Source organism: Emydura macquarii, unplaced genomic scaffold, assembly GCF_026122565.2.
Source record: "Emydura macquarii macquarii isolate MOO-44397 ecotype Brisbane River unplaced genomic scaffold, CSIRO-AGI_Emac_v2 contig_295, whole genome shotgun sequence".
In the NCBI taxonomy this organism is placed as follows: domain Eukaryota; kingdom Metazoa; phylum Chordata; order Testudines; family Chelidae; genus Emydura; species Emydura macquarii.
This window is the reverse complement of record NW_027130432.1, coordinates 13,273,370-13,300,963: the sequence shown is the minus strand read 5'-3', so window position 1 is coordinate 13,300,963 and position 27,594 is coordinate 13,273,370. Positions and strand designations below refer to the sequence as shown.

Below are 27,594 nucleotides of genomic sequence, written 5' to 3'. Positions count from 1 at the left end.
ATGATTAATGGCCCTGCACAGCTGAATGACAACAGCCTTCCCTGTGGATGTTCCAACTCCAAAATGATTTCCCATGGCAATCTGGGCTTGCAAGTTTTCACAGTGTAATCACCATTCGCTTCTCCACTATCAGTGCAGCTCTCATTCTGGTGTCCCTGCGCTGGAGGGCTGGAGCAAGCTCAGCGCACAGATCCAGATATGGCCTTTCACATCTGCAAGTTCTGCAGCCACTGCTCGTCATTGCAAGGCGATCTCACCAGTCAATGCTCGTCTCTCCGAAGCAGCACTCTAGTGTTTGCAGCACTGCAGTGTCTGCAGCTGCTCTGTGAACATCACCAACAACCTCGAATTGTTTTTTGCTATGTACGTTAGCCATCTGTCCTCAAAGAGATTGTCATGTCCCCCTTTGTTGTGGTTCTTCCTGTGGTTCATGACAACAGTGCAGAGCAGTGGAGGCACCATGCTTCTGTCAGAGATGGTGGACAGCAAAAAGTGCACAGGTTTGTGGGATTTAAAAAGGAATGTGCTAAAATTGCATAATGGGAACTAGACCCCTGCTCCTCCTACACCTGTATAACTTGTATGCCCCATAACCCATTGCAAAAATTCCCAAGATGGTGTTGCACTGGAGGGTGGTGTGTGGCGCACTGAGACACCTACCCACAGTGCACTGCACGTTGCATCAATACAAGCACTCCTGGTGAGTATGTGCAACACCAACACAGGCAGCCAGATATGCACGCACACAAGCAAGATGCAAACTGTGACAGTTTTACACCTATGTAACTTGCTTTGACTGAAGTTTGTTGTATGTACATGGCCTCAGTCATTCTGCAAATCTGGTTAAGGACCTCAGGATTTGACCATTATTATTATACAATGGTCCCTTCTGCCATAGACTCAATGAAGGGAGATCAAGTCATATTTTGTCAATTTCTCTTAAAAGAATCCACTAAACATTCTGTGACAAATTGCCCGCTTTGCTTTGGTGGGTCCCGCGCTTGCTCTCGTGTGGTGGGTCAGTGCATCATCTGTTGCCCCTGTGTCTGGACGTCGGTGCCTCTGTAGTGCACAGTGGTGGGGAGAAGGGACCTGGGCCCACCCTCTACTCTGGGCCCCAGGCCAGGGGCCCGATGAATAGCAGCTATGTGCTGATGACACTGCTCGCAGCTGCATTTCTTTTCCCTGGGCTATTTCCCCTTCTCTGTTCTCTTGTACCTTCCTCGTGGCTCTTGGTCCAGTTCCTCTGGTTAATTGCAACATTCCTCCCACACTACTGCCAGTTCTTCTTTTTTTTCCCCCCATGTGGTTTGAGCAGGGGTTTTTGTCAGGACTCTAGCTGGGCCTTAATTGACCTCAGGTGCTCCTAATTATCCTGTAGTAACCCCTGCTCAGTCTGCAGGGAACAAGGCCCGGAACATTCTGGGGCTTATCTATCTCCCTTCGATGACACTCCTGTTGCCATCTGGCCCTGCTGTCTCACAATTCTGATCTCTCCCCAGTGAGCAAGTAATTGCTCCATGTTTTCATCCATTTGTGTGAGTTGTAGGGCAAAATGTAAAGAAGCACGCAGCAACATTTCTATCCAGACACATACCTTAGCACCTGGCTGTCATTTTTGGACAGTCCAACCTGTTCTTTGTGTTTACATGACGGTTTGAGCCTGGTGAAAAGCACTCACACTACAGTTAAACAAACCCTGCTGCTCTGTACACAAAGGTGTGCACAGCCATTCTCATGTTGAGCACATTCCAAGGGTGTGTTATGAAGGCTGGGGTGGCAGCTACAGAGCTCCTCAAACTCAGGCAGAGGATTTCAAGGCCTTTTTAGGTAAGTTTTGGTTGCTCCTTGAGGTGTCTCATTGGGCCCCCGTGCTGTAGCGAAGGTAAGTTGTGCTTCAAGGTCCTGAAAGGTGGCTTCCTCCCATGGGATAAAATTCCAAAAGGAATGAATGTAAATGGCAAATAGCATCCGTGGTTGGATTTACAATGACAGGGCAAGGTGTTAAATCCCAGCTTTCAGCCAACAGAAGCTGCTGCCGCCATTGTAGTTCTTTACTTACTATGTACTTGCCCATGCAGAAGTCTAATTGGTTTAATGACAGTTTTATCTGAGGAAGAATTCAAGGTTCTGGCTTATTTTTGTTCATTATTTGCATTTTGCCATGTATGTGTGTTGGGTGCTTAGCTACAGGCTGCACATAGTGACTTTTAAAAATATTATGGCAAAAATCACCCTCTGTTGTGTATGCTAGACACCAGCTCTGCTATCCAGTGGCTTCTGGGTCAGGCTGCTTCTTCCCACAGGCTAGATGTTCATATGATTGAACTGGGAGCACTCAGCTCTTCTTGGGGGAACTATTCTAATGTTGGTACAGATTTAAAGGTATAGCCATTGTCACTATAGATCGCGTAAAGTAATGGGTTGTCTAGAAGAGGGTATGTGGAGCGAGTGCAAAACTGGAGAACATGACTTATAAATGAGGATTGTCCCCATATATCTGAGTGTTGTGCTGAGTCTATTAAAGTAGTAGTAATTATTTTACTTAGCGTACACAAACCAATACATTTAGCTGGATACCAAAAATGATAAATGCACATAAAATAACAGTTAATATGAACGCAGAACTAGATACCGGCCTTCTCCAAATAGGCAGTGCTTGAGCCACTTACAAAAGTGAAGTAAAATTATCCCTATAAGTAGATTGTGTTATCCAGTTTTATTCAAATTTAGCTTCTTTTGTTGATATCATTGAGATTTCAAAATCAGCCTGAGTCTGACCAGTGTATTATAACAGTGTCCCCCAAAACACAGGTTCCTTCTGCTGTCTCGTGCTGTTAAACTGCGAGGTACCATTCACTGGATGAACCACACTACTCATTGAGCTGCTCCAGCACTGATGGCTGGCCAGCTACTCTGGCGGCCCTTGGGGCTGACAACTGCTCTGGCCCTGCCCCAGAATAAGTCATGGAGGTCCTGGTAAATCAGAGTCTGTGACCTCCATGATGGAATTGTATCTTTAATCATAAGCCCCCACCTAAGACAAAAGGAGTTTTGGGCTAAGTGACTGGCTACGGTTTGTGAGTCACAGGTGGTAGTTTTATTTTGGGGAGAATGTAATTAAAGTATTTGAGGCGGGGAGATTAGACATGTGAATGCATCCTTGTAGGGAGGGGCAGTAGCGGTGGAGGAATGTGTGAAGAGGGGTTTTGAGCTGTAGAGAGGAGTTATGCGGAGTGGGATAAATGAGGATGGATGGCAGGGGAGGTGAGAGAGATTGGGTCTACAGGGACCCCACAGCTCTGCCAGTGCATCCCAACACAGCGCCCCTTGTGCACTCCCCAAATTTTCCAGTGAACCCCTACCCCTGGGACCCTTCCAAATCTTTGGCCTAAAAGTCGTAAGATAGGCACCTCCTCTGATGGGATTTTGAATGAGACCCAACCCAGTAGGCCTGCATAGAGGCCACTTACCAGATCAGGCCTCACACATGACTTAGGTGGCCAAATGTCTCTCTTCCCCAGTTTGTGAATCACTTGGGGACTAAGGCGGGAGATAGGCATCCAGGCACCTAGAGGGAGGGAGCCCTGCACATGCCCATCAGCAGAAACATAGGCACTGAGAGGACTTTTACCCTGAAAACATAGGTGAGAGTGAGTTTAGGTGCCTACAGGGTTCAGTGGAAGTTCTGTGGTTTGCAGTGGAGCCAAAACTGTGACTTAGGCACCTAAGTATCTTCATGGATGTGGGCCCCGGTGCACTGAGGCATTCTGCAGGTATTATCCAAAACAGAGAGAAGATGAGAGGAAGAATGATCTTGAATTTAAGGCAATGGGCTGTGACATGAGACGTGGGTGCCACCAGGCTCCCTGAGAAACCCTGAGCAGATCAGTCTCTCTTGGCCTCCTTTTCTCACCTGTGAAATGAAGACAACAATACTTCCCTTCACCTATGTTTGTCACTTTGGACTGGGAGCTCTTCAGGGCAAGGGCTGTCTCTTACTCTGTGTTTGTCCAACACCTAGACATGGGTTGCTAAGCTCAGCTGCGCCTTCTGTGTGTTACTGTACTAGGAGCACTCGGTGGAAGTATGAAGGTTGGGCCTGTACTCCAGCCATACTCTGGCCCCGGGGAGCTGATAGAGGGTTTCTGGAAATTTCCCATAGGGAGCATTTTGTTCCATGAATTAGAAGACTGGGGAAGGAAGTCACTCATACCTGATGGCGAAGGAAGCCCTTATGTGCCCAATATATCAAACAAATTGTTCCAGACTAGTTCATTGGTGCATCAGGACTTTCCTTGTGGTGCTGCCAGGATTACTGCCTGTGGGCTATCCAGCCTGCACACCTGCCTTTGTCAGAAATGGTCAGAGTTCTGTATTCATGAATCTGTGCAACTTGCTCAGGACACCCTCTCCTTTTAGTTCGCCGTCTACCCATGGCCCCTTTCTTTATATCCCTTTCCCTTTCCACCAGCCACTGTGGAGTGGCCATCAGAGGGTAAAAACTCAAAGCAGGGCATCGGTTTACATGTGGCATTCTGCCACATTTTAGTCTAAATCCCAGGATAATCAGCCTTCTGTAGGCTTCATTCCCCTCAGAATTAGTCCCATGACCACCCGTTACCTAGAATGAAGTGCATTCAGATCATTGTCACCAGAAGCAGAGTAGATGCTCACTGCATTCGGTTTGCACTGGCTCCCCTCCAAACACCCTCCTATGCAAAAGCCTTTTGGGTGGCTTCCCCTTCACCCTGGGAAGTGGAGCAGGATGCCTTCCTGCGACCACATGTCCCTCCCATGCCGCACCCAATCTACCAGTTGCAGAACAGTTCCAGAGGCAGTGTCCATCAGCCCTCCCATAGCTACCATAACCAAATGGGACACTTTCGTTTGCCAGCCCTTGGGTAAGAAGTGGCCTGCAGTGGCTCCATTCTCTTAGAAGCAGCCTCCCCAGCTGGCTCAGGGTGAGCCTGAGGGTGAAGTCTAGAGGACAAACGCCCAGCAAGATGATTGGGGCAGCATATTGCAGGAATTCCACTCTCAAGGTCTGTGGTGCAGAGGAAAGGTTCGTAACAAAACCTTCCTATATCCAACCATGAGCCCTGACCATTTCCTGGGCTCCTCATTCCAGTCCACTGCACACTGGCGAATACCACTCTCAGTCCTGTCTTTGAAATGGTATGTATAAATAACGAAAGCTCCTGCTCCACATCTGATCCCCCTGCTAACCTTCAAGTCACTTCTCTTGCTAGCTTGAAAATATTCCAGTGGCGGCTGCCGCTTGTTAGTTTTCATAAGTGCACCGTAGAAACAATCCTCTGACAAAGCCTTGCTGAATGGCTAAGTAGACATTGTGCTCTGCATCTTCTCTAACTACATTCCAGCCCAAGTCTCGGAGATCTCCCGTTGGTTAATTAAGCATGGTTTCTCTTTACTGGTTATTTTTAATCAAGCTGTGCTTTCGCAGGTCTCTTTCCCTTTGATCTTTTCAGAAATGTACACAAATATTCATCTCAAGTGACACCAAACTGGCAGCCTTGCAGTGTCATGGGATGCTTTGACTCTCTATAGATAGTGATTTGGAGTAGCAACTTTGCCCCTTCTCTGTTCTGCCTTAAGCTGTCTGCTAGGAAGCTGATTTTTCCAGATGCAGTTTGTTTTCTGCTCTTGTATCTGAGGTGTGAAGAGGTGAACTTGTTCGAAGTTCATGGGATATTTTAATAACCCCATTCCTGCCCCTCCCTTTACCCCACTGCGCAGTTCTGAGCACCAAAGGGAATCAGCAGACTCCCCACATAGACTTCCACAGACATTTACAATTCTCTCTGTACGTGTGCTGGTCACAAGGCTTCGAGAAGGAAGGCCATGGATCTTTACACACAGTGAGACCTATTGACTGACATAATATCCCAGCAGACTGTTTCAGTGATGATCCATGTCTTGGCCCATTGCAGAGGTATCCTTGTGCCCATGGTCTCAGAGCCATAAGAACTGTGGAGTCTCTAGGTCCATGAGAGTCAGCGCACATGCCCCTTGCAGGGCAGTGTTGGATGGAACCAGAAGAGTTCTTGATGCTGATGCCTTTGTCACAGCACTTGCTGGAGCCTTAGCATCACAGGTGTCAGTGTGTGTCTGGCAGACTCAGAGCTTTCACCTCCAGCAACAGTGCAGCTCACTGACTAAGAAACCCGGCGATGCTTCAGGCCAGACTGTTAATTGTCTCTCTGTCTGAATTTTTATTCTACCCGCAACTCACTGAGGGTTGAGTACCCCACGGATTCACCTGTGAACACAAGCAGGTTGACATGTCTCTTTCTCCTGCCCCTATCTCTTTTGTTATGTTGGCCATGTAGAAGATGGAACTTTTGAGCGTGGAGGTGAGAGGCAGCAGTTCCTCCCTGGCTGATACAGCCTTTCTTCAGCTCATAAAGGACTGGACTAAGAACCTGGCTTTCCTGCCCAAGCTGATTGCAATTAATGTCAAGAGGTAGATTTCACAAGACCCACAATCAACTGCTTTAATAAAATACAAGTCTAGAGTGTCTACTGCATCCCTCCATCCACTGGTTTCATGTGTAAACCTATCATGTTTGTCTGAGAAGATGTTATTTGTTGGCTCCCAATGCTGGTCACAGTTCCCACATCCCTCTAGATGCTGGTTAGAGATACTTTGTCTTAAAATTTGTTCCATTATTTTGCTCAGGCTAGAAGCTGGATTACAGAACAGTAAAGGCTGGAATCCCTCTTCCACTACTTTTAGAAATCTGTACTCCATTTGCTCCTCCCCAGGACTATAGGCACCTGTTTTTGGAAGCCCATCTGGTCCTCTTGTTGGGCCATGTTCTTACACACAACTCTCCCTGGAAAGTAAATCCCTAAATCCCCATATGATGGGGTGCCCACCCCACACAAGACTTGAAGGCATTACGGTGGCCAGGTGGGTCAATTAACCCCTCAGGATGCACCTGGAGGAGGAGCCGGGGAGCAGGAATTGATGAGACGAGGCTCAGCTGGACAGGAACAGGAGAGGTCTGTCTAAAACCCAGGAGCTGAGAGCAGCAGGGGGACTGCAGGGAGGTGGTTTGCAGTCATTCCCTGGGAGGAGGGAGGTATGTTTGGGGCTACAGAGCTAGGTAGCCTAGGGTTACTCCCTGGGAGGAGGGAGTTTAGGCTGGCAAACTCAGAGCAGAGGGAGAGCCGGAAAGGTAGAAAAGGCTTGGGGGAAAAGCAGCAAGGGATGGGGCAGGGCAAACCTTGGCTGCTGAAGTGAGAACCCCTGAGCTGAACCGGAGTAGAAGGTGGGCCCAGGTTCCCCTACCAGACACTAAGTGAGTGGCACTTGAGGCAGTGAATGAGAAGACTGCCTGGGATTGCAGGAGGGCTGAGTCACAAAGAGGCAGCAGCAGCTTGGGGAGCGAGAGAGGGTCTGCAGACCGAAAGAGAGAGAGAGAGAGGGCATGCAACTATAGGAAGGGGCCTTGACCTTGCAGAGCTAATGCCCAGAATGGCCAGGAGTAGGCACCACCTGGCAGTGAGAGAGCCCCATGACAGTCCAATTCTAGCTTTGGGAAAGGAGTCTTCAGAAAAAAATGCTGGGAAAGAAGTCTTGAATTATAGGTCTAAAATTACCCTAGAATTATACAACAGTTCTGGCATTTAACCAGAAAACTGTTAAAGACTCTTGGAACCTTTTCCACCCAAACGATAATTGCCCAATGAAAACAAGATTCAGGGAAATATAAGCTGACATCAAACTACTCATTTTTGCTATAAATTATATTGAATGTGCAGTATTGCAAATTTAATGTGAATGATCTGACCTTGAAAGAATGCAGTGGAAGGCTGTCTACCGCATTAACGTGGGCAGGGGAACCTTTGACTTATTCAAGCAAATCTGAGCTGTGGCTACGGATGAGATTTCCTAGTGTTTTCAGACAGCCCCCTGCTTTTCATTGGGAGAATTGCAAAGGCCACTAGTGAAGTCAATTAAAGACTTTAACCACCATTTTTTACTTTCTTACGTGAACAAGGTAGAAGCCATATTTTCTAACAATGTCAAACCAGAGAGTCATTGCAACCATGAGAGAGAGTCACTGTCAACCAGAGAGTTCATTGCAAGCTGCTTTTCGGATCATAGAGGGTAGTGATGGGGAAAAAAGGATGTTATGTCCGTACCATAAAAGGAAATAAATAAATATATTTATTTATATAAGCATTCTTTTAAGGTTTATTTTCCTCTCTCTCTTTCTCTCTCTCTCAATAAACCTTGAATATATATAAATATATATAAACACGATGTATAATTAACCTATGGAAATCCCAGTCACAAGATATCACTGAGGCCATGTCCTTAGCAGGATTCCAGAAATGATCAGACATCAGGCATGATTAGAGTTAACTTTGAGAGTTGAGAGCCCATACAGAGTTGAAAGGTAAAAAGTAACTTACACAATGTTCTAGTTACAATAATAACAAGCATTGAAGTCCCAGAAAATTCAGAGTTAAGATTAAACTTAAAAGGAACCCAAATATTTGCAGGAATGGAAAAGCACCATTAATGCATCCAAATACTTTTAACTCTGTCTAGTAGCAATGCTAATTTCCAATTTTTTCTTCACTGATTTTTTGCTACTTAGGATATTGCTTTTTTTTTTTTTTTTTTTTTTTTCACCTTTCATTTTACGTTCTCAAAATGATTTACAAATGTCAACTAATTAATTCTCACACCCACCCTGGAAGGGAGAAAAGGAGGGAGGTCATGTAGTAGTATCTTCATTTAGCAGATGGGTAAACTGAGGCATGGAGCTTAGGGATAAAGCTTTCAAAAGTGCCTAAGGAGCCAAAGTCCCACTGACTTTCAGAGGGTCTTAGTTACCTAAGTGCCTTAGCTGCTTTTGAACATGGGCTCCTAAGTCACTTGGGCACTTCTGTAAATGTTATCTTTAGTGTCTTGCACAGCCAAACAGCAAATCAGTGGCAGAACCAGGAACAGAACCCAGCAGTCCTGATTCCAAGCCCCATGATCTAGAAACACTGCGATGTGCTCTCATTACTGTAAATGGTTGCACTAGTCTTTCTAGTACAGAAAAACATTATTTAAACAAGTTGAAAGAAAAGTGAAATGCAAAGTGTAGCCCAGATAACCTGCACACCTATACTCCCTCAAAAGTACAAATGCAAATAAAGCCTGATTTACCAAACCCTGATCGTTTGAAATGAATTTCACTTTCCAGTCCCGATGTTCACACAGACCCGAAATGTGTTGGTCTCAAATGCTGTATCACGGGTGTGACAGATATGGCTATTTCCTCGACAAACCTACTTGAATTAAGTTTAAGTATTTTAGCAGTTTTTTGTATATAGAATGCAAGTGTTTATGCATTAATTGTGGTGATTATATGTAATATCTCGAGGGAGGAGACATGACTAATGTAAACCCTGGAAAAATGTTATGAGTTTCAAAGAACTCTTTTAAACAACAGACCAGACAAGAATTGACTTTTAGTTGAGTGAGTTTCCTAGCAAATACTTGGAAAGGAGGGAATGCAAATTCTCACCTCAGGGCCCAAACTTTTGGAGCTACACCCTGAGGAGAAACCAAGTGCCTGTTGATTACCTGTTCCCGGGGGGGCAGACAGAGTAGGGACTGGAACTCAGATCTCCCACATCCCAGGTGGGGGTTGCACCCCACATCGTTTGCCCAGATCCCCTCTGGGGGAGCGGGGGTAGGCAATGCTGTCTTCCCCACCCCATGGACTGCAGCCCCATCACTAGACGTGAATAATTCCTGAGAGTGAGAGTTACTTGAATCCTGGGAGGGGAAAATTGGGGTATCTAGAATCCTGCTGCCCCCTCTACAGGCATAGAAAGGAGAGGAGGGAAAGGCTCTTTGTACCCACTCCCCGTTGCACGCAACACAGGGTCAGCCAGTGAAGAGCTGGAATATTTATGTGTCCAGTTATGCCGCAGCCTAACTCTGAAGCAGCGCTGGATGTAGGTTCACAGTGTTTCATTAGCTCTTGAGATTGCATGTTCTTTTACTTGTGGTGGTGTGTCAGCTGGCGTGGGAACGTCCCCTGCAGGTATGCCAGAAAACCCGCCTCTTGGCTGTGGCCATTAGAGAAGCTGCATCAGTAGCAACAGACTGGTTTCCTATTGCTGGTGGTGATGTCGCCACCAACCGATATTCAGGCTCCAGCATCAATTACAGCAGAACCCTGATTAGTGGGTGGTTCTTCCCTGATTAGGGGCCCTATAAATGATGAATTAGTTAGGGAAGTGGGCTGAACTGAAGAACTCAAGAATCTGAATGTGAAGGAGGCTTGGAATTTCTTTAAGTCAAAGTTGCAGAAGCTATCTGAAGCCTCCATCCAAAACAAGGGGAAAAATTTGTAGGGAAAGGGTTGCAGACCAAGCTGGATGAGAAAGCATCTCAAACAGGTGATTAAGAGAAGGCAGAAAGCCTACACTGAATGGAAGAATGGAGGGATCAGCAAGGAAAGCTATCTCTTGGAGAGGGACAAAGGGAAAATTGCCAAAAGCCAAGCAAAGTTGGACCTGGCAAAGGAAATTAATGCCAGCAATAAAAGGTTCTATAGAAATATAAATAAAAAGAAACAAGGAAAGAAGAAGTGGGACCCCTAAACATTGAGAATGGGGTGGAGATTAAGGATAATCTAGGCATGGCCCAACACCTGAATGAATACTTTGCCTCCTTTTTAATAAGGGTAATGAGGAGTTTAGGGGTAGTGGCAGAGTGGCAAATGGAAGTGAGGATATGGAAGTAGAGATTACCACATCTGCAGTGGTAGTCAAACTCAAGCAGTTTAATGGGACTAAATCAAGGGGGGGCCGGATAATCTCCATTCAAGAATATTAATGGAACTGGCACATGAATGTGCAAGCCCAATAACAAGGATTTGTAATGCATCTGTAAACTCAGGGATTGTACCCTATGAATGGAGGATTGTTAATACAGTACCTATTTTTAAGAAAGGGAAAAAAGTGATCCTGGAAACCACAGGCCTATTAATTTGACCTAAGTTGTATGCAAGGTCTTAGAACAAATTTTGAAAGAGAAAGTAATTAAGGATATAGAAGTAAATGGGAACTGGGATAAAACACAACATGGTTTTATGAAAAATAGATTGTGCCAGACCAACCTGATCTCTTTCTTTCAGAAGATAACTGATTTTTTAGACAAAGAAAATGCAGTAGATATCATCTATGTGGATTTCAGTAAGGCATTTGATTCAGTTCCACATGGGAAATTATTAGTTAAATTGGAGAAGATGGGGATTAATATGAGAAATTGAGAGATGGATAAGGAACTGATTAAAGGGTAGACTACAATGGGTCATACGGAAAGGTAAACTGTCAGGCTGGAGGGAGGTTACTAGCAGAGTTCCTCAGAAATCGGTTTTGGGATCAATCTTATTTAACATTTTTATTAATGACCTTGGCATAAAAAATGGGAGTGTGCTAATAAAATTTGCAGATGACACAAAATTGGGAGGTATTGCCAATACAGTGGAGGACTGGAATGTCATACAAGATCTGGATGACCTTGAAAACTGGGATGAAATTTAATAGTGTAAAGTGCAAGGTCATGTATTTAGGGACTAATAAGAAGTATTTTTGCTATAAGCTGGGGATTTAGTTGGAAGCGACAGAGGAGGAGAAAGACCTGGGTGTATAGGTTGATCACATGACGACTATGAGTCATCAGGGTGATGCAGCTGTGAAAAAGGCTAATGCGATCCTAGGATGCATCAGGCTAGGTATTTCCAGTAGAGATAGAGAAGTGTTTGTAACATTAGGCATTGGTGAAACCTCATCTGGAATACTGTGTGCAGTTCTGGTCTCCCATGTTTAAGAAAGATGAATTTAAACTGGAACAGGTGCAGAGAAGAGCTTCTAGGGTGATCAGAGGAATGGAAAACCTACCTTATGAGAAAAGATTCAAAGAGCTTGGGTTGTTTAACATAGCCAAATGAAGGCTGAGGGGAGATGTGATTGCTCTCTACAAATACATCAGAGGTATAAATATCAGGGAAGGAGAGGAGTTATTTCAGTTCGGCGCCAAGGTGGACACAAGAACAAATGGCTATAAACTGGCCATAAACAAGTTTAGGCTTGAAATTAGACAAAAGTTTCTAACCATCAAAGAAGTGAAGTCCTGGAACAGCCTCCCAAGGGGAGCAATCGGGACAGAAAACCTAACTGGTTTCAAGACTGAACTTGATAAGGTTATGGAGGGGATGGTATGATGAGAATGGCTAAAATGGCATGTAGCCGATCTGTGACTGCTTGTAGCAAATATTCCCAATGGCCAGTGATGGGACGATTGATGGGGAGGGCTCTGAGTTACTACAGAGAATTCTTTCCAAGTTCTGGCTGGTGGGTCTTGCCGAAATGTTTAGGGTCCAATTGATTGATATATTTGGGGTTGGGAAGGAATTTTTCCCAGGGCAGATTAGCTGAAATCCTGGGGGGGCTTTTGCCTTCCTCTGAAGCATGGAGGATGGGTCACTTGCAGGTTTAAACTAGTGTAAATGGTGGATTCTCTGTAACTTGCCGTCTTTAAATCATGATTTGATGACATCAGTAACTCAGCCAGAGATTATGGGCCTATGACAGGAGTGGGTGGGCAACCGTTCTGTGGCCTGCAATGTGCAGTAGGTTGGACTAGATCATGATGGTCCCCTCTGGCCTTAAAGTCCATGATTAAAGGATGATGTCATCTTTGACTTTCTCTATCCTACTAACTACACCTTAGATCAGTGTTTCTCAGATTTTTGTGCTGGCAACCCTCTTTGGACTTAAAAAAAACTCCAGCAGAAATACTTGCGAACCCCTACCTTAAGTTTGGGGCTCAGGGTTCAGACCCGCAAGGCTCGGGGCTTCAGCTGCCATGCTGGGCTGAAACATCTACATTCGCTTCCCAAAGCCTCTTGTGGCATGGAGCCCCAGGCAGTTGCCTTGCTTCCTACCCCCTAACACTGGTCCTGCTTGTGACCCCCTTAAACCTCTCTCACAACTCCCAAATTAAGAAACACTGCCTTAGCGTATTAAAATGAAAGAACTAGAACTTCACTTGTTACTACTAATGCTATTTGTTTTGTGTGTTTCTCTCAGTTTGGACAATGAGAATCCATGTGATCCCATTCACTTTCAGGAGCTTTGCTTTGTGCTGCCCTGATTGAAATGCAAACCCTTCAGAGCAATGTTTACTAGTTTAAAAGTAATTGTTCTCTTTAGAATTTTATAAAATCAAGGAACTGTCTCTCTTGGTCTTGAGTTTTGTAAAAGCGTTTTTGTCTAAAATCTAAATTCTGGGTCAAAAAGTTGAGTGCTCTGGGCAGACCACATGAGCTTTGGAATGAAGTACTGTAAGGAACCTGTGTGGAAGAAGGAATCCTTGGCCCCTTGGAAAGATCTCTTGCTCCGTACTGGAAAAAAATGCAGTGACACGGGTACTGGAATACTGGTGTAAGCTGAAGTAGTGGAAGTGTCCCGCTGTTCTCTAATATATATTGTGACATACTTTGTTCTTACTTGATGAGAAAATCCTGGATGAAAGGTGGCAGGGGGTATGTCTGCACTGCAAAGAAAAACCTGCGGCTGGGACCCTCCCACCTGGCAGGGTCCTAGAGTCCCAGCTCCAGCCAGAGCCCAGAAGTCTACAAAGCAATAAAGCAGCCCCACAGCCCAAGTCCCACAAGCCCAAATCAGCTGACACAGGCTTTTCTTTGCTGTGTAGAAATACCCTTGGGGATTGCCAATAGCCATGCCATGTGTCTATATATGAAATATATAGAATAAGAATGTGAAACACATTGACTGGAGTTGTGTCCCCTTTCAGAGACGCACTGGATGCTGCTAGCACACTTTATAACCAAGTGGATGAGGGTGTCCACCTACTGGTGATGCTGTCAAACAAATGCATCCAGGAACTGGAGCTAGTGATGGAATTCGAGGTGTTTGAAGAAAGTTTTCGGGAGGTAAGGCCAGTTTGTCATGGATTGTAATGATTAGCCTTGACTGCATGTTCCACAAAGGTTGCCAGGGATTTAGTCCCAGTTTATGGCAGGGCTTGAACAAGGTGATAGTAAAGTAACACAAAAAGGGACATGTCTTCACATCACAAAAACACTCCACAAGCAAGTTGGCACTTTAGCAGCCTCTGCCCAGGAAGAGGCGGGCACTTCCCTGATCAGCACTGAGTGACCTGGTATGTCTCTACTCATGAGACGTACACACTTGGGGCCAGATTTTCAGATGTGCTGAGCACCAGATCAGAGGGTACTCTATGCGCCCAGAACTTCTGAAAGCCCAGCCCTCAGAACCTAACCTTGATACCAGTTTGCTCCAACATAACTCCATTAGCATCAGTGGGGTTACCTCTGATGTACGCTGACGGAAGTCATATTAGTCCCTTGCAGTGCAATGGCCTCCGGGGCAGGAACACAAACACATGATGAGGTCAGTTCCCATGTTGCACTGCAGAGAAAGTTTTCTGGAGATACTGCTGAGGAACCCTTCCCCACTTTAGAGGAGGCTGATGGGGGCTCATTCCATCTCTTCAGAGGGAGCAGAGCCATGGCAGCAGCAGCCAAGATAGGCCATGCTGTCCCTCTGGACAGGGAGATCTTTAGCCTTCCCAATTTGCTTCTTTCTGCGGCATGTTATACAGTATTCTCTTGCTGAGCTGCATGGTGGATTAAATTGAACCTAACTCTAAGTAACAAGATGTAATGTGATTCCTACAGTGGTCTCAGCTCCAGGGTGGGAATGGGATTAGGAAGTGTGTTTTTAGGGAAGAGAGAGGAAGACCAACACAGTCCTTAGCCAAGTGACAATGTCTGACCATTCCTGAGGATCCGAGACAATAACCTATGGCAGTGATTGGACTGTGACGAGTCGCTAGGAATAATCATGGACGCTAGAGATTTGTATTCAGAGAACAGGTATCATAGGGCCCCAGATAACCACAGAGGTGGGACTTCATTGCCATGTTCATGGAAATGCAGTTGCTCCTCATCCTTCTGCCAGACAGAAGTTGGAGTTGGGAGCAGGAGATATAGCAGCAAATAGATCTTTTCCTCTTCGGCAGCAGGCACAGTAGGAATACAGGACCAGCCCCAGAGCTGCAAATCTTTCATATGTCTGCCGTTTGCCCAGAAGCACTGACCGCAAGCAGCCACTCACTTTGCTTGTGCCGTGAGCCCTGTGAGCAACAGCAGAGCTTAGCAATTATCCAGTGACTTACAGTGGAAAAAGTCCATGCATAAAGCAGAATGCGTACACTGAAATGCTGAGATTTGGGGAGAAATGTTCATGCATTCTTTCCAGTGATTAAAAGACCAACCTCACCAGAGAAGCTCCCTGCTCTTTCCACACAGAGGCCTGCCTTGCACAGCCGCACTGACTGACAAATAGCACAACTGCTTTTCCTTTTTTCTCCTAGGTCAGCAGTTGGATCGAGAATGTTGGCAGAAAGCGGCTCAAGGAAACGATAGACCTGGATGATTCTCTGGAGATTCTGCTTCGAGCGCAAAAGCAGTTCAGGGAATTTGATCTTGTTGCCAGTGTAAGTGTTCTCTGGCTGGAAAGAGGAGCTCTTCAGAACCGGAGTACTGAAGAGTTCATGGTGGAAAAGAGCACCCCTGCCTGCTGCAATAGCAGGGGAAATGGCTGATGAATGCAGCCTGCCCGGGTGATTCCATAGCGTGCTCTGGCACTGTCCTGGGAGCACATTCCATAGATCAGGCCTAAATGAGCTCTGGCCTAGACTTGCACAGAGTGATCTGTGTGCACAGGACGGGAGACACCAACTCTTTTATGTGTAGCTGTGAGAGAGACTGGAAGTTTTGTGCTCTTCCTCTCTGAATGCTGCGGAGTGGAGTTTGCCTTAGATCTCTGCCTGTGTGGGCTCGGGATTTCATTGAACGTGTTTCAGAGGGAGCCCTCGTGTAATTCACATCGTGTCTCTGCACAACTCCACCTGGGCCTTCACGATGTCTCCTTTCATGTTCCTCTGCCCCTCCAAACTGCCAGCAGTGCCTGCCTTCCCCCGCACCGCCCCTTCCTTGCCCATCACTCTTGCCAGGACTTTTCCCTGCTGTCCATGTGTTTGTAACCTTTCTACCAGGTGGTTTCAACAACACCAAGGGCCGGGTCCAGTATCCGGGGTTCCTCTTAACATTACAAAACAGAAGTGACTCAACCCCCACCCAGTAATGTGAGAAAACTAAACACCAGCCCTGGCGCCACTACAAGGCAACACTTCCCTGCTCGCAAGCACCAACTCTGTGTATGACAAAAGAAAACTTTTTATTGAAGGGAACTGGAACTCAGCATTAATTTGGGAAAATACTGCAACAATGATTCAAAAGCATATACACCTTAAGTAAACACCCACTCCACAGTACATTGGGCAGTGTCCTTTGCCTCAGTTTCCCACCTTTCAGTGTGAAAGTCCAATGAACGAATGTCCCTTTAAGACACCACTCACAGTTGGTTGTCTACGGTGAGCGAAGACCCAGAGTTCAGAGATGCATTCATGTAGGCACTCTGCTGCTGCTTGCTGCCTCTGGCGCCGCTGGCCACTTGCTGCCTCTGTTATTGCTGCTGCTTGCCATTCTCTGCCTCCCCTGCATTTTTGTGTTCTGAGGTTCCACCACTTAGCCCAGCTCTTAGTGATTTCACTGGGTAGCGGGAAACCTCATTGCTAGTGCAACCTCTGTGTTGTCTTTCCCTGCAACAGTGTCCCCTCGCCAGGTCTGCCAACACAAGGAGCACCGTGTGAACATGCACAAGCGATGTAATTATAACAGTTGATGATTGTCAGTGTTACTTGCATCAACTACACTCTAGTGTACACGCAGCCTGAGGCTTGGCCCTTAGACCTGCTCGTCAGTGATTTTAGTTCAGTAATCGCTGAACGGAAACAAGGACTCTCCGCTGAGCCTGATCAGCTCCGTCTTTAAATACTGGAGAGGGGTAGGTCAAATGGTGTCCACAACTTTTAAGCAGAGTCCACTCCACCAGGCAGGAACACCTGCCCCACCCTCTCTGACTTTCAGTGGGATTTGGCATCCCTGCCCCTTTCTTAGCAAGTGAGGTTCAGATTAGGTGACCACTCAATCAGGGCATAAGTATAGTTCTGCTGCCCTTTACTCATACAATACAGATAACAACTTTTCATTACCCCTGTATTCAAAACAGAAGTGATTTGTCACCCAAAACTAGCCAAAACTGATCACTTTGGCAAAGCAGCTCCATCTGCTGAGCATCTAGGCAGAATATGTTTGTTCAAATACAATCTTCTCTCAAAGTCTTTTCCACCCAGTTCATCACTAGATGTCAGGGAAGAACTCATTCAAACCCTGCTTACATGTATAAAACACCTTCCTGGTCTTGGTTCTCCAAGCCACCACCTTCTTCTCAGGCAAATTCCTCCTAAAAGCTCACTGCTTCCATGCCATCTATGAGAGAGTCATTGTATTTACAGCTCAGTGGATAAGTCACATGTCTATGCCTGGGATGGGAATGTTTAAAAAAAAATTCCAGGATGGGTGATGGATTTTTTTAACTCACTTTAGATTCTTGAAACACTTCAATTTCCTTAACCCTAAATAGCCTGTTGTATTGTCATGCAGGCCTTTATACTAAAGATACAGATTCACTGCATCTAACCTGATCTTCACAATTTAGTGGGGTGCTTATTAAAGAATGATTACCCAAGAGGGGTACCATTTTGCATCTTTTTGCCATGCTAAGTTTAGCTAGTCCTAACGATTTCCAGGTGCCTTGGAAGTCTCCCATGGTCTGTGTTTCCAGGTCTCCAGTGCAGCACATTGACCCACACTGAAATTTTCTTTCAGGAATATTGTAGAAGGGGACAGGAAGTGTTAAAGAAGCTGGACAGGTGGGAAGATTTTTCCTCTACAGACTTGCATGTTTATGGACTCAAGTTGCAAACATATAGAAATCAGCTGGAAGAGTTCTGCACCCAACTGGATGAAACCAGGAGTCGGATTGGAGAGACAGTCAGGCTGTACAAATTCTTCGACAAGGTGAGGAAACAAAGAGCTGAGCATTGAGTGGGGGAAGCTGTGTGCTCGGGAAAGGACATTTCCCCTGGGAAACAGGATGAAGACCCGTAGTTTTTTCCTCTGTTCTAATTCTTCTAACCTCCAAGCCCCATGTGGTGGGCACATCCTTACAGTCAGCACCAGTGTCTTGATTGGATAGAAGGGTCCTAGAGCAGTTGACTTGGAGACCACAGGACCAGAAATTAACTCTGGTGTCCTGCCTTTCAGCATAGAGGACTGGCTGCCAGGCCATGGTACTGCTGGTATTTTGTTGAATACTGTGTACTTCAGGCTCTGGACAGTTAAATGCATTGTTGTGTCAGATGCAGTCCCTGCATCGTCAATCATAAAAAGAGCCCATTCTCTGTTCTGGGCAAGTCCATGCAGCAAAACCAGGCCCGAAAACATAGTGTCCAGAACCTTGCTTATGATGGCAGCTGGGTGGGGAGGCCCAGAGGGAGTGAGTTGAAACAAATGTCCTGAAATCAGAAAGTGCATGTGCCGTGCACGTTGCATTGGAGCCGCATTGACAGGAGCCCTGAGTGCCCAGAATTCTCACCTATTTGGTTTGATGTGAACAGGCCTTTTCAGGCTGCCTGTCATTGGGGGGCTGGCGCGGTTTAGTTTCTGAGGCCACGGATGAACAAACAGTAAGAGTTTCCCTGGACATTTTCAAAGCTTTGGCAAGCGCAAAAGGCGAATGATTCTGTGTCCCATTTATTTCCCAGTTGTGCAAACACTGGGTATTGAAGTTCTCAAATTCCAGAAAGAATCAGACCCTTCATGTTAAACTGTCCCAGATGTAGGCGCCGCTCAGACGCCGTCTCTGAAGGGCCTTGGCAACCAGAGGTGTTGGGGGGAGCGGAATTCTGCTAACCACGAAACCATTCAGAAACACACTCCAGCACGGAGGGATGTAGAGGAAGTGGCCCAGGATGTTGCTATGCAACAACAAACAGGGCAGTTGTTTGTTGACAGTCTCTGTACATGTGTGATCACCCACCCTAGGGGGCGTTCTGCCCTTGCTCCTGTCACTGAGGGGAGGTTACAGGCGCTCATTGAGAGCAGAATATCTTGTCAGTGTTGTGGAAGGAGCTCCAGCATGTCTCAGAACAGCAACCCGTGCGTGAAAAGTGGAGTCTGATGGCTCCAGTAACAACAATGCTTAGTCCTGTGTGGTGCTGTACAATCACTGCCGCCTGTAAATAAAAATCACTCTCCTCAGCTCAGCAAACTGAGGCAGCAAAAGGAGAATGACTAGTCCAATGTCACAGGAAATCTGTACAGAGCGAGGAATAGATCCTACATCTCCTGACCCACAGGCCTTTATTTTAACCGCTGCATTTCCCTTCCCTGCGAGAGGATACTACCAGCACTGCCTCCTTGCAGCCTCGAAAATAAGTGACGCCTTGATGGTGCTCACTGATTTCTGTGCAGCAGTTAAACGCAATCTGCCGTTCTGAATTGCATAGGATGGTGCACAGATTCCATGTTGTCTTGTTTCCTTACACATTTAATGATTAACATGGCATTTGTACCTTTTAAAAACCTGTTTAGCCCCTTATTTAGAGTTTAGGTAGCTTGGGTCTCAGGAGATGCCGTCCCTTGGTAGAAAAATCTCCTTTTCCCTCGTCTTCTGTGTGGGTGTGGCGTGGGTTTTGAGTCACGGTACAGCACACATGCGTCTGTTCGCAGCAGTGAAAAGTAACATAGCCAAGCCAAGGAGGAAGGCCTGAAACCACAGGGCTGAGGTGCCTAAGTCCCTGTTTTAGGCACCGAAGTTCTGGTTTCAGCATCACTGATCCAAACCCTGTTGGTGCCGAGTGAGTTTAGGCATGTAGTAAAACTTCCCCAGGTGCCTATGTTTCTGCCTCTGGGCATGCACACGGCTGCCTCCCTCTAGGCATGCAGGTGCGCTCTTCCATCTAAGCCCCAGAGCAGTTCAAAAATCAAGAGAAGATAGGTGTTTGGATGCCTACGTCACTTACAGGGCCCAGTCCGGTAGGCATGCTCAGAGGCGGCTCTAACCACTGGGCTATGGGATATTCTGGTCTGTGGTGCCCTCAATCTCTCCTCCTGAGGCTGTTGCACTGTGGCTCAATAATTAAGTCTCATTGGAGCAGGGGAACTGCGTGCATGCTCTACCCACTGGCCATAGACATTCTCATGCTTGTTCACGCTCTCTCTTCGCTTTCTCTCTTCTCTCTCTCTCCCCCCCCCCCCAGCTGTCTCTAAAGAACTATGCTGAGTTATGCACTAGACAGAGCAGGGGTGGGGATGGAAGCCTATCTCACAAGCTCTACAAGTGCATTGGTGAATGCAAAACTTGACTGAACAGTTTAAAAGTCTTGTGAGATGATTACATGAGATCTCCATCTCAAATCCATTCTGTTGCCAAAAGCAAAGGCAGAGGCATTGTCTGATGTGGGGAGGGAAGAACAGAAGTTCGATCTAAATTAATTTCTTTCTTCCATTGCCAGGTCTCTCTGATCTGACACAACTGCCTTCTGCTCCTGTGGGTGGCTCCCTGACCCCTAAAAGGCCTTGATAAACCAGAGTCTGGATGGAGCAGTGGCAGGAGACTGAGATTGCAGTGTCACTCGTCTACTTCCCCACAGTGTGCCAGATCACAGGGTCTTGAGGTGCACAGTCAGGCTGCATGGCTCTGCGGGTGCAGGAGCCCCCTCGGTGCTGCAGAATATGATAGCAGGTGCCAGAAGAGTGGATCTGGGGCTTCCAAAGGGCTCGTGTGGCTGGCCCATGCATGTACCTTGCTGCCCAGTGGCAGAGGTGAACTCTCTGACTGCCGTCCCTGTAGTGGGCAAGTGCTCACTGGGGCATTGGGTGCCGGACGTGAGACAGGCAGGGGAGCAGGGTTGCTGCACCAGGCGCTTCACCGCTTGGCTGACCCTCCTTTAGATCCTGCTCTCGATCCTGACTAGCCTAAGGCCATTAAGGTGGGGTGGGTGAATGATTCCAGCATTCAGTGTCCCAGAGGCCTTGGCAGCCTGCACATTAGGAGGTGAGGCCCCGCCCCAGGGGTGGGAATCGCTGGGCAAACAAGAATTGCCTGAAGGGTTTATTCTAGGCCACGGCCAAGCGGTTGGAGAAAAGGTCTGTGTGGTAAAGCAGCCTGAGCTGGGGCCAGGCCGCAGGCAGCTTGCACACTGGGCTGGCTAGATTTCCCTCCCTCTCTCTCCCCCCACTCCTCAGAGGATGCAGCCAAGGCCAAGTTGAATGTTTTCACTTGTCTGCACTTCCTTTATGACAACAGTTCATGGTGCCTGACAAAGGCTGGGCATGTGCTGGGCCGAAAGGAAGAGGCTTCCTGTCCAGCCCCGCTGAGAGGGAAGGAAGGGGGTGTGCTCCTTTGAGTGTGTGTCCGTGTGGATCCCACTGTTGGTGCACGTGCCTCAAGTGTGCAACACCAAATTCTTTAGTAGTGCCTGCTGTGGCTGCACACGCGCCCCTCTTCCCTGCATCCTCATGCTCCGCCACGAGGGCCCAAGAGGCAGGCAGGCCCATGATCCTGCCTCGGTTCCCTATTACCACCTGTGCCAGTAAGACAGAAACTAGCAGTGTCCTGTCTGCTGACAACTCTAGCCTGAGCTGTCTGTAGCTGCACTTTTGCTACTGTTCAGAACAACCTTCAGTCATTGACCTTCAACCTTTTGGACTCAATAATCCTTGTCTGGACCAAAACCCTTTGACCAGCCACCCACTACAACCCTCTCCCCCTGTATATCTCCCTCTGTACAAGGATCTCAAGATGGCAGAATCAGAACCAGCAGATCTCAAGCCCTGCCTGTCATGCAACTGACTAATCCTGTTTAAGGATGGACGCAGCAAATAACTTTTCTGCCTGGGTGAATTCCACATCCCAGGCCGCTGCTCAGTTTGCCTTTCATTCTCCACTTGAACCAGAAATCACAAGACTCAAGCAGCACCTCCTAGAACAATCACTGAGAGTGGGGTCGGGCCATTCAGGTCAAAACCCAACCATCCAGCGCTCCGTCCAGCAGGCGGGCAACTCCAATACCTTAGCAGAGAAGTCAGCACTGAGTAACGAACCGGCACCCTGGTGGCGCTGACACCTGCATCGACCTCAGCAACAGCATCATCGAGGCAGTCGATGTCAAAGGCGATGCCCTGTTCCTCAAAACAGGCCGCTGACAAAGGCTGCCTAGGCTGGAGACAACAGAAGAGCTCAGTGTCCTCTCACACAGAGAGGCATCAGAGGATAACTCTTTCGAAGCTCGTCCAGCACCAAAGCTGAGTGAAAAGGAGCAGACGCCATCACTCCTGGACCCGGTTCCAAAAGCTACACAGCCAGTGCCAACTCCATAAATTGTTGACCCACCATCTGACTGAGGCATCCACCATTACCAACAACAGCCTGGCACTGATGGAGCCATACCTCCTGGCACTGCCTGGGATGGATGTATACTCTGTACTGTTGTTGAGTCGGGAGCCATCCCCCATATGGTCTCTGAGTGGTACTATCGGAAGACCAGAAGAGTTCTTTGGAACTCAACATGATAAGACTGACCACTCATCAACCATCTGTATTCATGTGGGATGCTACGCTGGCACTTCTGGAGCCACTGGAGCCCACCTTCCAGCCTCCTTAGCAAAACCACAGACACCAAAGTACCAGGAGACACAAACCCATCAGCATCCAGAGTCACCCCCTAGAGATTCTCCTGTGGAGTTCCAAGAGCTTCTGTTACAGACCACAGACACATGAGAAGTCTAGACTTTGGTTATATCTGAAAAGTCTCACAAACTATTTGATATTCTAACGGCTGCAGGTCCTCCAAGAAATGGCCTTCCTATAGATCCAGCTAGAGCTCTGTCGCAAACACCAGCCATGTACCACCAGTGGTGAAATGTGTGGAGATGAGGTATTAGGTGCTGCTTTCTGAGTTCTAATACTTTTATTTTCCCCCCAAACCCAGATCTCAAGTAGTTCCAACTGTCCAAGAAAAATCACACTTGGCCAAGATCACACTGAAAGATAAAGATCCCAGACAACTGGATCTGTTTGAGAGAAAGTCCCATTCCTCTGCATCACTCCGGCTGCAAGTGACTGATTTCCAAACCCTTCTAGTCAAATACAGCTTTATAACATGGGACAGACTGATACTATTCATCAGTCAAGCTCCCTCACAAGGCTAGAAAGGACTTCCAGGACACTGTAAAAGAGGGACAAGCTAGTGGCAAAGACTTGCCTGCAATCCTCATTGAAGGCAGCTGACACCCCGGCTAGGTCCATGGCTACCACAGTGACCATGAGGGTGACCAACTGAGGATTTGCCATTTGAGGGAACAGAGCAGTTTAACAAGAAAACAGATAGTCCCATACACTCACTAAAGGACTCCAAGGCAAACCGATGGTCCCTGTGAATCTACACACATCTGGTATACTGCAAAACATACCACCCCAACAGCAACACCAGCAGAGACAGACAGGGGACACCTTCATACCACAGCCAGTCGGACTATCAGTCAAAGAAGTGGCCAAGATATGGTAGAGGACATCAGCTCTCCTCAATGCTGGCCACGCACATCACTCTGTCCACATGGCAGCAAATTTGCCAGCTCAGTTGAACACTGCACCAACATCAGTTGGCTTTTGGAAGCCACCTCGCCTGGTTCCACCAGGCGAGGGTGAACATCACCATTGACAAATAGGTGATAGATATTGTCACCCATTGCTATACCATCCAGTTCCATCCCCTCCCCCTCCTCCTCCTCCTCACCCCCTTTCCCATCCCTCTTCAGGGATCCTTCTCATGAGAGCCTTTTACAATCAACTATGGCCTCATTGCTCTTTCAAGGAGCCATAGAGGAGGTGCCTCTGGGATACTGGGGAAGAGGATTCTACTCCGTGTATTTCCTCATTCCAAAGAGTCTTCATCCTATCCTGGATCTGAGGAGGCTCAGCAAACTCATTCACCACCTCAGATTCAGGAGGTAACGCTTGCCTCCATCACTCCAAGTGCCAGGACTCCTTGTGAACTAAGAGAAATTGTCTCTCACACCCTCACAGACAGTGGAATTCATAGACGCTCTGCTCAACTCACAATCTGCATGGGCGGATTGGCCGCACAAATTCAAGTCCCTTCAGTTCTTCATACATGACATAAGGGCGAGACTCATAGACTCTAAGGTCAGAAGGGACCGATATGATCATCTAGTCTGACCTCCTGCACAATGCAGGCCACAGAACCTCACCCACCCACTCCTGTAATAGACCCCTAACCTATGACTGAGTCATTAAAGTCCTCAAATCATGGTTTAAAAACTTTAAGGTACAGAGAATCCACCAGCAAGTGAGCCGTGCCCCATGCTACAGAGGAAGGCAAAAAAACCCCATAGCCTTTGCCAGTGTGCCCAGGGAAAAATTCCTTCCTGACCCCAAATATGGCAGTCAGTTAAACCCTGAGCATGTGGGCAAGACTCACCAGCCAGACACCCAAAAAAGAATTCTCTGTAATAACTCAGAACCCACCCCATCTAACATCCCTTCACCAGCCATTGGCATATCTACCAGCCATCAGTCAATTGCCAAACTAAGCTGTCCCATCATACCATCCCCTCCATAAATTTATCAAGCTCAGTTTTGAAGCCAGCTAGGTTTTTTGCCACCCCCCCCCTCCCCCAACTGCTCCCCTTGGAAGGTTATTACAGAACATCACGCCTCTCATGGTTAGAAACCTGCATCTAATTTCAAGTCTAAACTTCCTGATGGCCAGTTTATATTCTTGTGTCCACTTTGGCACTGAATTTAAATAATTCCTCTCCCTCCCTGGTATTTATCCCTCTGATGTATTTATAGAGAGCAATCATATCTCCCCTCAACCTTCTTTTGGTTAGGCTAAACAAACCAAGCTCTTTGAGTCTCCTCTCATAAGGCAGGTTTTCCATTCCACAGATCATCCTAGTAGCTCTTCTCTGCATCTGTTCCCATTTGAATTCATCTTTCTTAAACATGGGGGACCAGAACTGCACACAGTATTCCAGATGAGGTCTCACCAGCGCCTTGTATAATGGTACTAACACCTCCCTATTTCTACTGGAAATATCTTGTCTGATGCATCCAAGGACCACATTAGCTTTTTTCACGGCCACATCACATTGGCGGCTAATAGTCATCCTGTGATCAACCAATATGCCCAGGTCCTTCTCCTCCTTTGTCACTTCCAACTGATGCGCCCTCAACTTATAACAGAAATTCTTGTTATTAGTCCCTAAATGCATGACCTTGTACTTTCCACTATTAAATTTCATCCTATTTCTATTACTCCAGTTTACAAGGTCATCCAGATCTTCCTGTATGATATCGCAATCCTTCTCTGTACTGGCATCCGCAACTTTGTGTCATCCGCAAACTTTATTAGCACACTCCCACTTTTTGTGTCAAGGTCAGTAATAAAAAGGTTAAATAAGATTGGTCCCAAGACCAGTCCCTGAGGAGCTCCACTAGTAACCTCCATCCAGCCTGACAGTTTACCTTTCACTATGACCCGTTGTAATCTCCCCTTTAACCAGTTCCTTAGCCACCTTTCAATTTTCATATTAATCCTCATCTTTGCCATTTTAACTAATAATTCCCCATGTGGAACCGTATCAGATGCCTTACTGAAATCTAGGTAAACCATGTACAGCAGTACGCACATGCTTTAGCTTGCTGGGGCACACATTGGCATGTACCTTCATCATGCCGCTTGCCAGATTCCCCTGTGGCCATTGCAGTTCTGGCTAAGGACAGTGTACTCCCCATCATGGTACTGCCTCAATCCTGCAAGAACTCACCTGGTGGCTGGATCCTTTGAACACGAGGAAGGAACACGAAGTCCTCTTCATCCCCTCTCTGAGAACAACACTTATGGACCCAGGAGTACTCATTTGAATCACCTCCAAGTGCAAGGAGTTTGGTTTTCAGATGATCCAAAATTGCACTTGAATTTCCTAGTGGGACCTGTCCAATTCTTATAGTACTGAGGGTGTGCTGGTTTCTAGCCCCTGATTACTCAGTTTCCAGGCCATAAAAATGAGGCCTAGCACCATGCTGTGCTTCGGAGGAGAAAGGGGAGGCCGAGCAAGTGAAGATATGTGTGAGAGCATAAAGCAATGGGAATTGCTTCGCGGTGGCGAGTTAACGTCTGTGTGGAGATACACAGGGCCTTCACCACCCCCTCGCCCTCTTACTACCTCTCAGCTGGCCTGGGATACTGCAGAGATGAGAGCCATCTCAGGACATACATCACTCAAGCCCCAGCCAGTCTTGCGTGCTCTCTCCTCACTCATCTCATTGTTCTCTCTCTAGATTTATGTCTCTAAGTAAAATTGTTTCCCCAGTTGTCTTTGGTCCCCCCCTTCCATTCATGGAACCTCTCACACTCTTGTGTACCTTGGATTTAGTGTGAACAAAATCTCTGCTTTGTGCTGAAAAGATCTCTCCATTGGTCTATGAGTCATCCTCAACTCCAAAGGCTCCGGGCAAAGGTTTTCTACAGCATGCTGAAGGTTTGTGCAAGATTGTGATTCATTTGTCCCTTGCTGAAGATTCAGGATATTACCCAGCCCGGGCAGGGAGGGCTGCTTTTAGTTAAAGGGATGCTTCCCCAGCTTCCCCTATATCCACTCTCTCAAGCTGTGGGAGTCCCATTGCTTGGGCTGGACGAGGGGTTTGACACATGCTGCTCTGACAGAGGAAGCGCCTGTAAGAGGCTTTCTTCTATTTGTAGTCCGGGAAGTGGGTGGGCCTGCCCACCGCTAAAGGCCCCTTCCCCAGCCTAAGGGGAGGAGTCACTGGACCCAGGACACAATTGAGTTTGTGGGACAACTAATGAAAAAATGGGAATGGACATGGGGGTCACAGGGTCAAACGAAGGGAACCGGAAGCGGACACTGAGCAGAGAACCCCAGACAGCGCCCACTGCTCCTGGAAGGTCTCTAGGGAGCCAGCGGATGCAGCCCAGAGCAACTCTGCCCAGATACGTGACCAGATGGAGGAATGGAAATAGGCCCCACAGTCGCAGAGCAACCTCCTCTCCCTGGTGTTGTAGATGGCCACTTTGGCTAGGACGAGGAGGAGGTTGACGAGGAGGTCCCGTGACTTTGTGGGGCCACAGATGGGGTGTGCGTATAAAAACCAGTGTGGGGAAAAGTGCAGCCAGAACCTCAGCAGGAGGTTTTGGAGGAGCCGGAACAGGGGCTGCAACCTAGTGCACTCAAGATAAATGTGCGCCAGGGTCTCCCTCATGCTATTCTGCAAGAGAGCTACGTGTGCATTTTGTGTCTGCCCCATCAAATCTCCCCACAGTGGGATTCTCTGGGTCCCCAGTCAGACCCTGTGTGGGGTTCGTTCTGACACAGAATTCCTTGCTCCCTCCTCCCCCTGGATTTTCTCTGGGTCTCTTTGTCTTGTGGGGACTCCCACCCCTCCAAGGCAGCTGGATTCTCTGTCTCATGTGCACAGCCCCCTCCC

At 47.3% G+C, this 27,594-nt stretch overlaps 1 protein-coding gene across 2 annotated transcripts in view; it reads left to right on the top strand.

Annotated features, from left to right (window-relative positions):
• The window catches only part of PLEKHG4 (pleckstrin homology and RhoGEF domain containing G4), a 213,312-nt gene that overhangs the window by 141,718 nt on the left and 44,000 nt on the right, over positions 1–27,594 (top strand). For both annotated transcript variants that reach the window (XM_067552805.1, XM_067552814.1), the window contains exons 11-13: positions 13,865–14,003; positions 15,470–15,592; positions 17,889–18,080. In XM_067552805.1, coding sequence (XP_067408906.1) covers positions 13,865–14,003; positions 15,470–15,592; positions 17,889–18,080 — 454 coding nt within the window. The remainder of the gene's footprint in view (positions 1–13,864; positions 14,004–15,469; positions 15,593–17,888; positions 18,081–27,594) is intronic.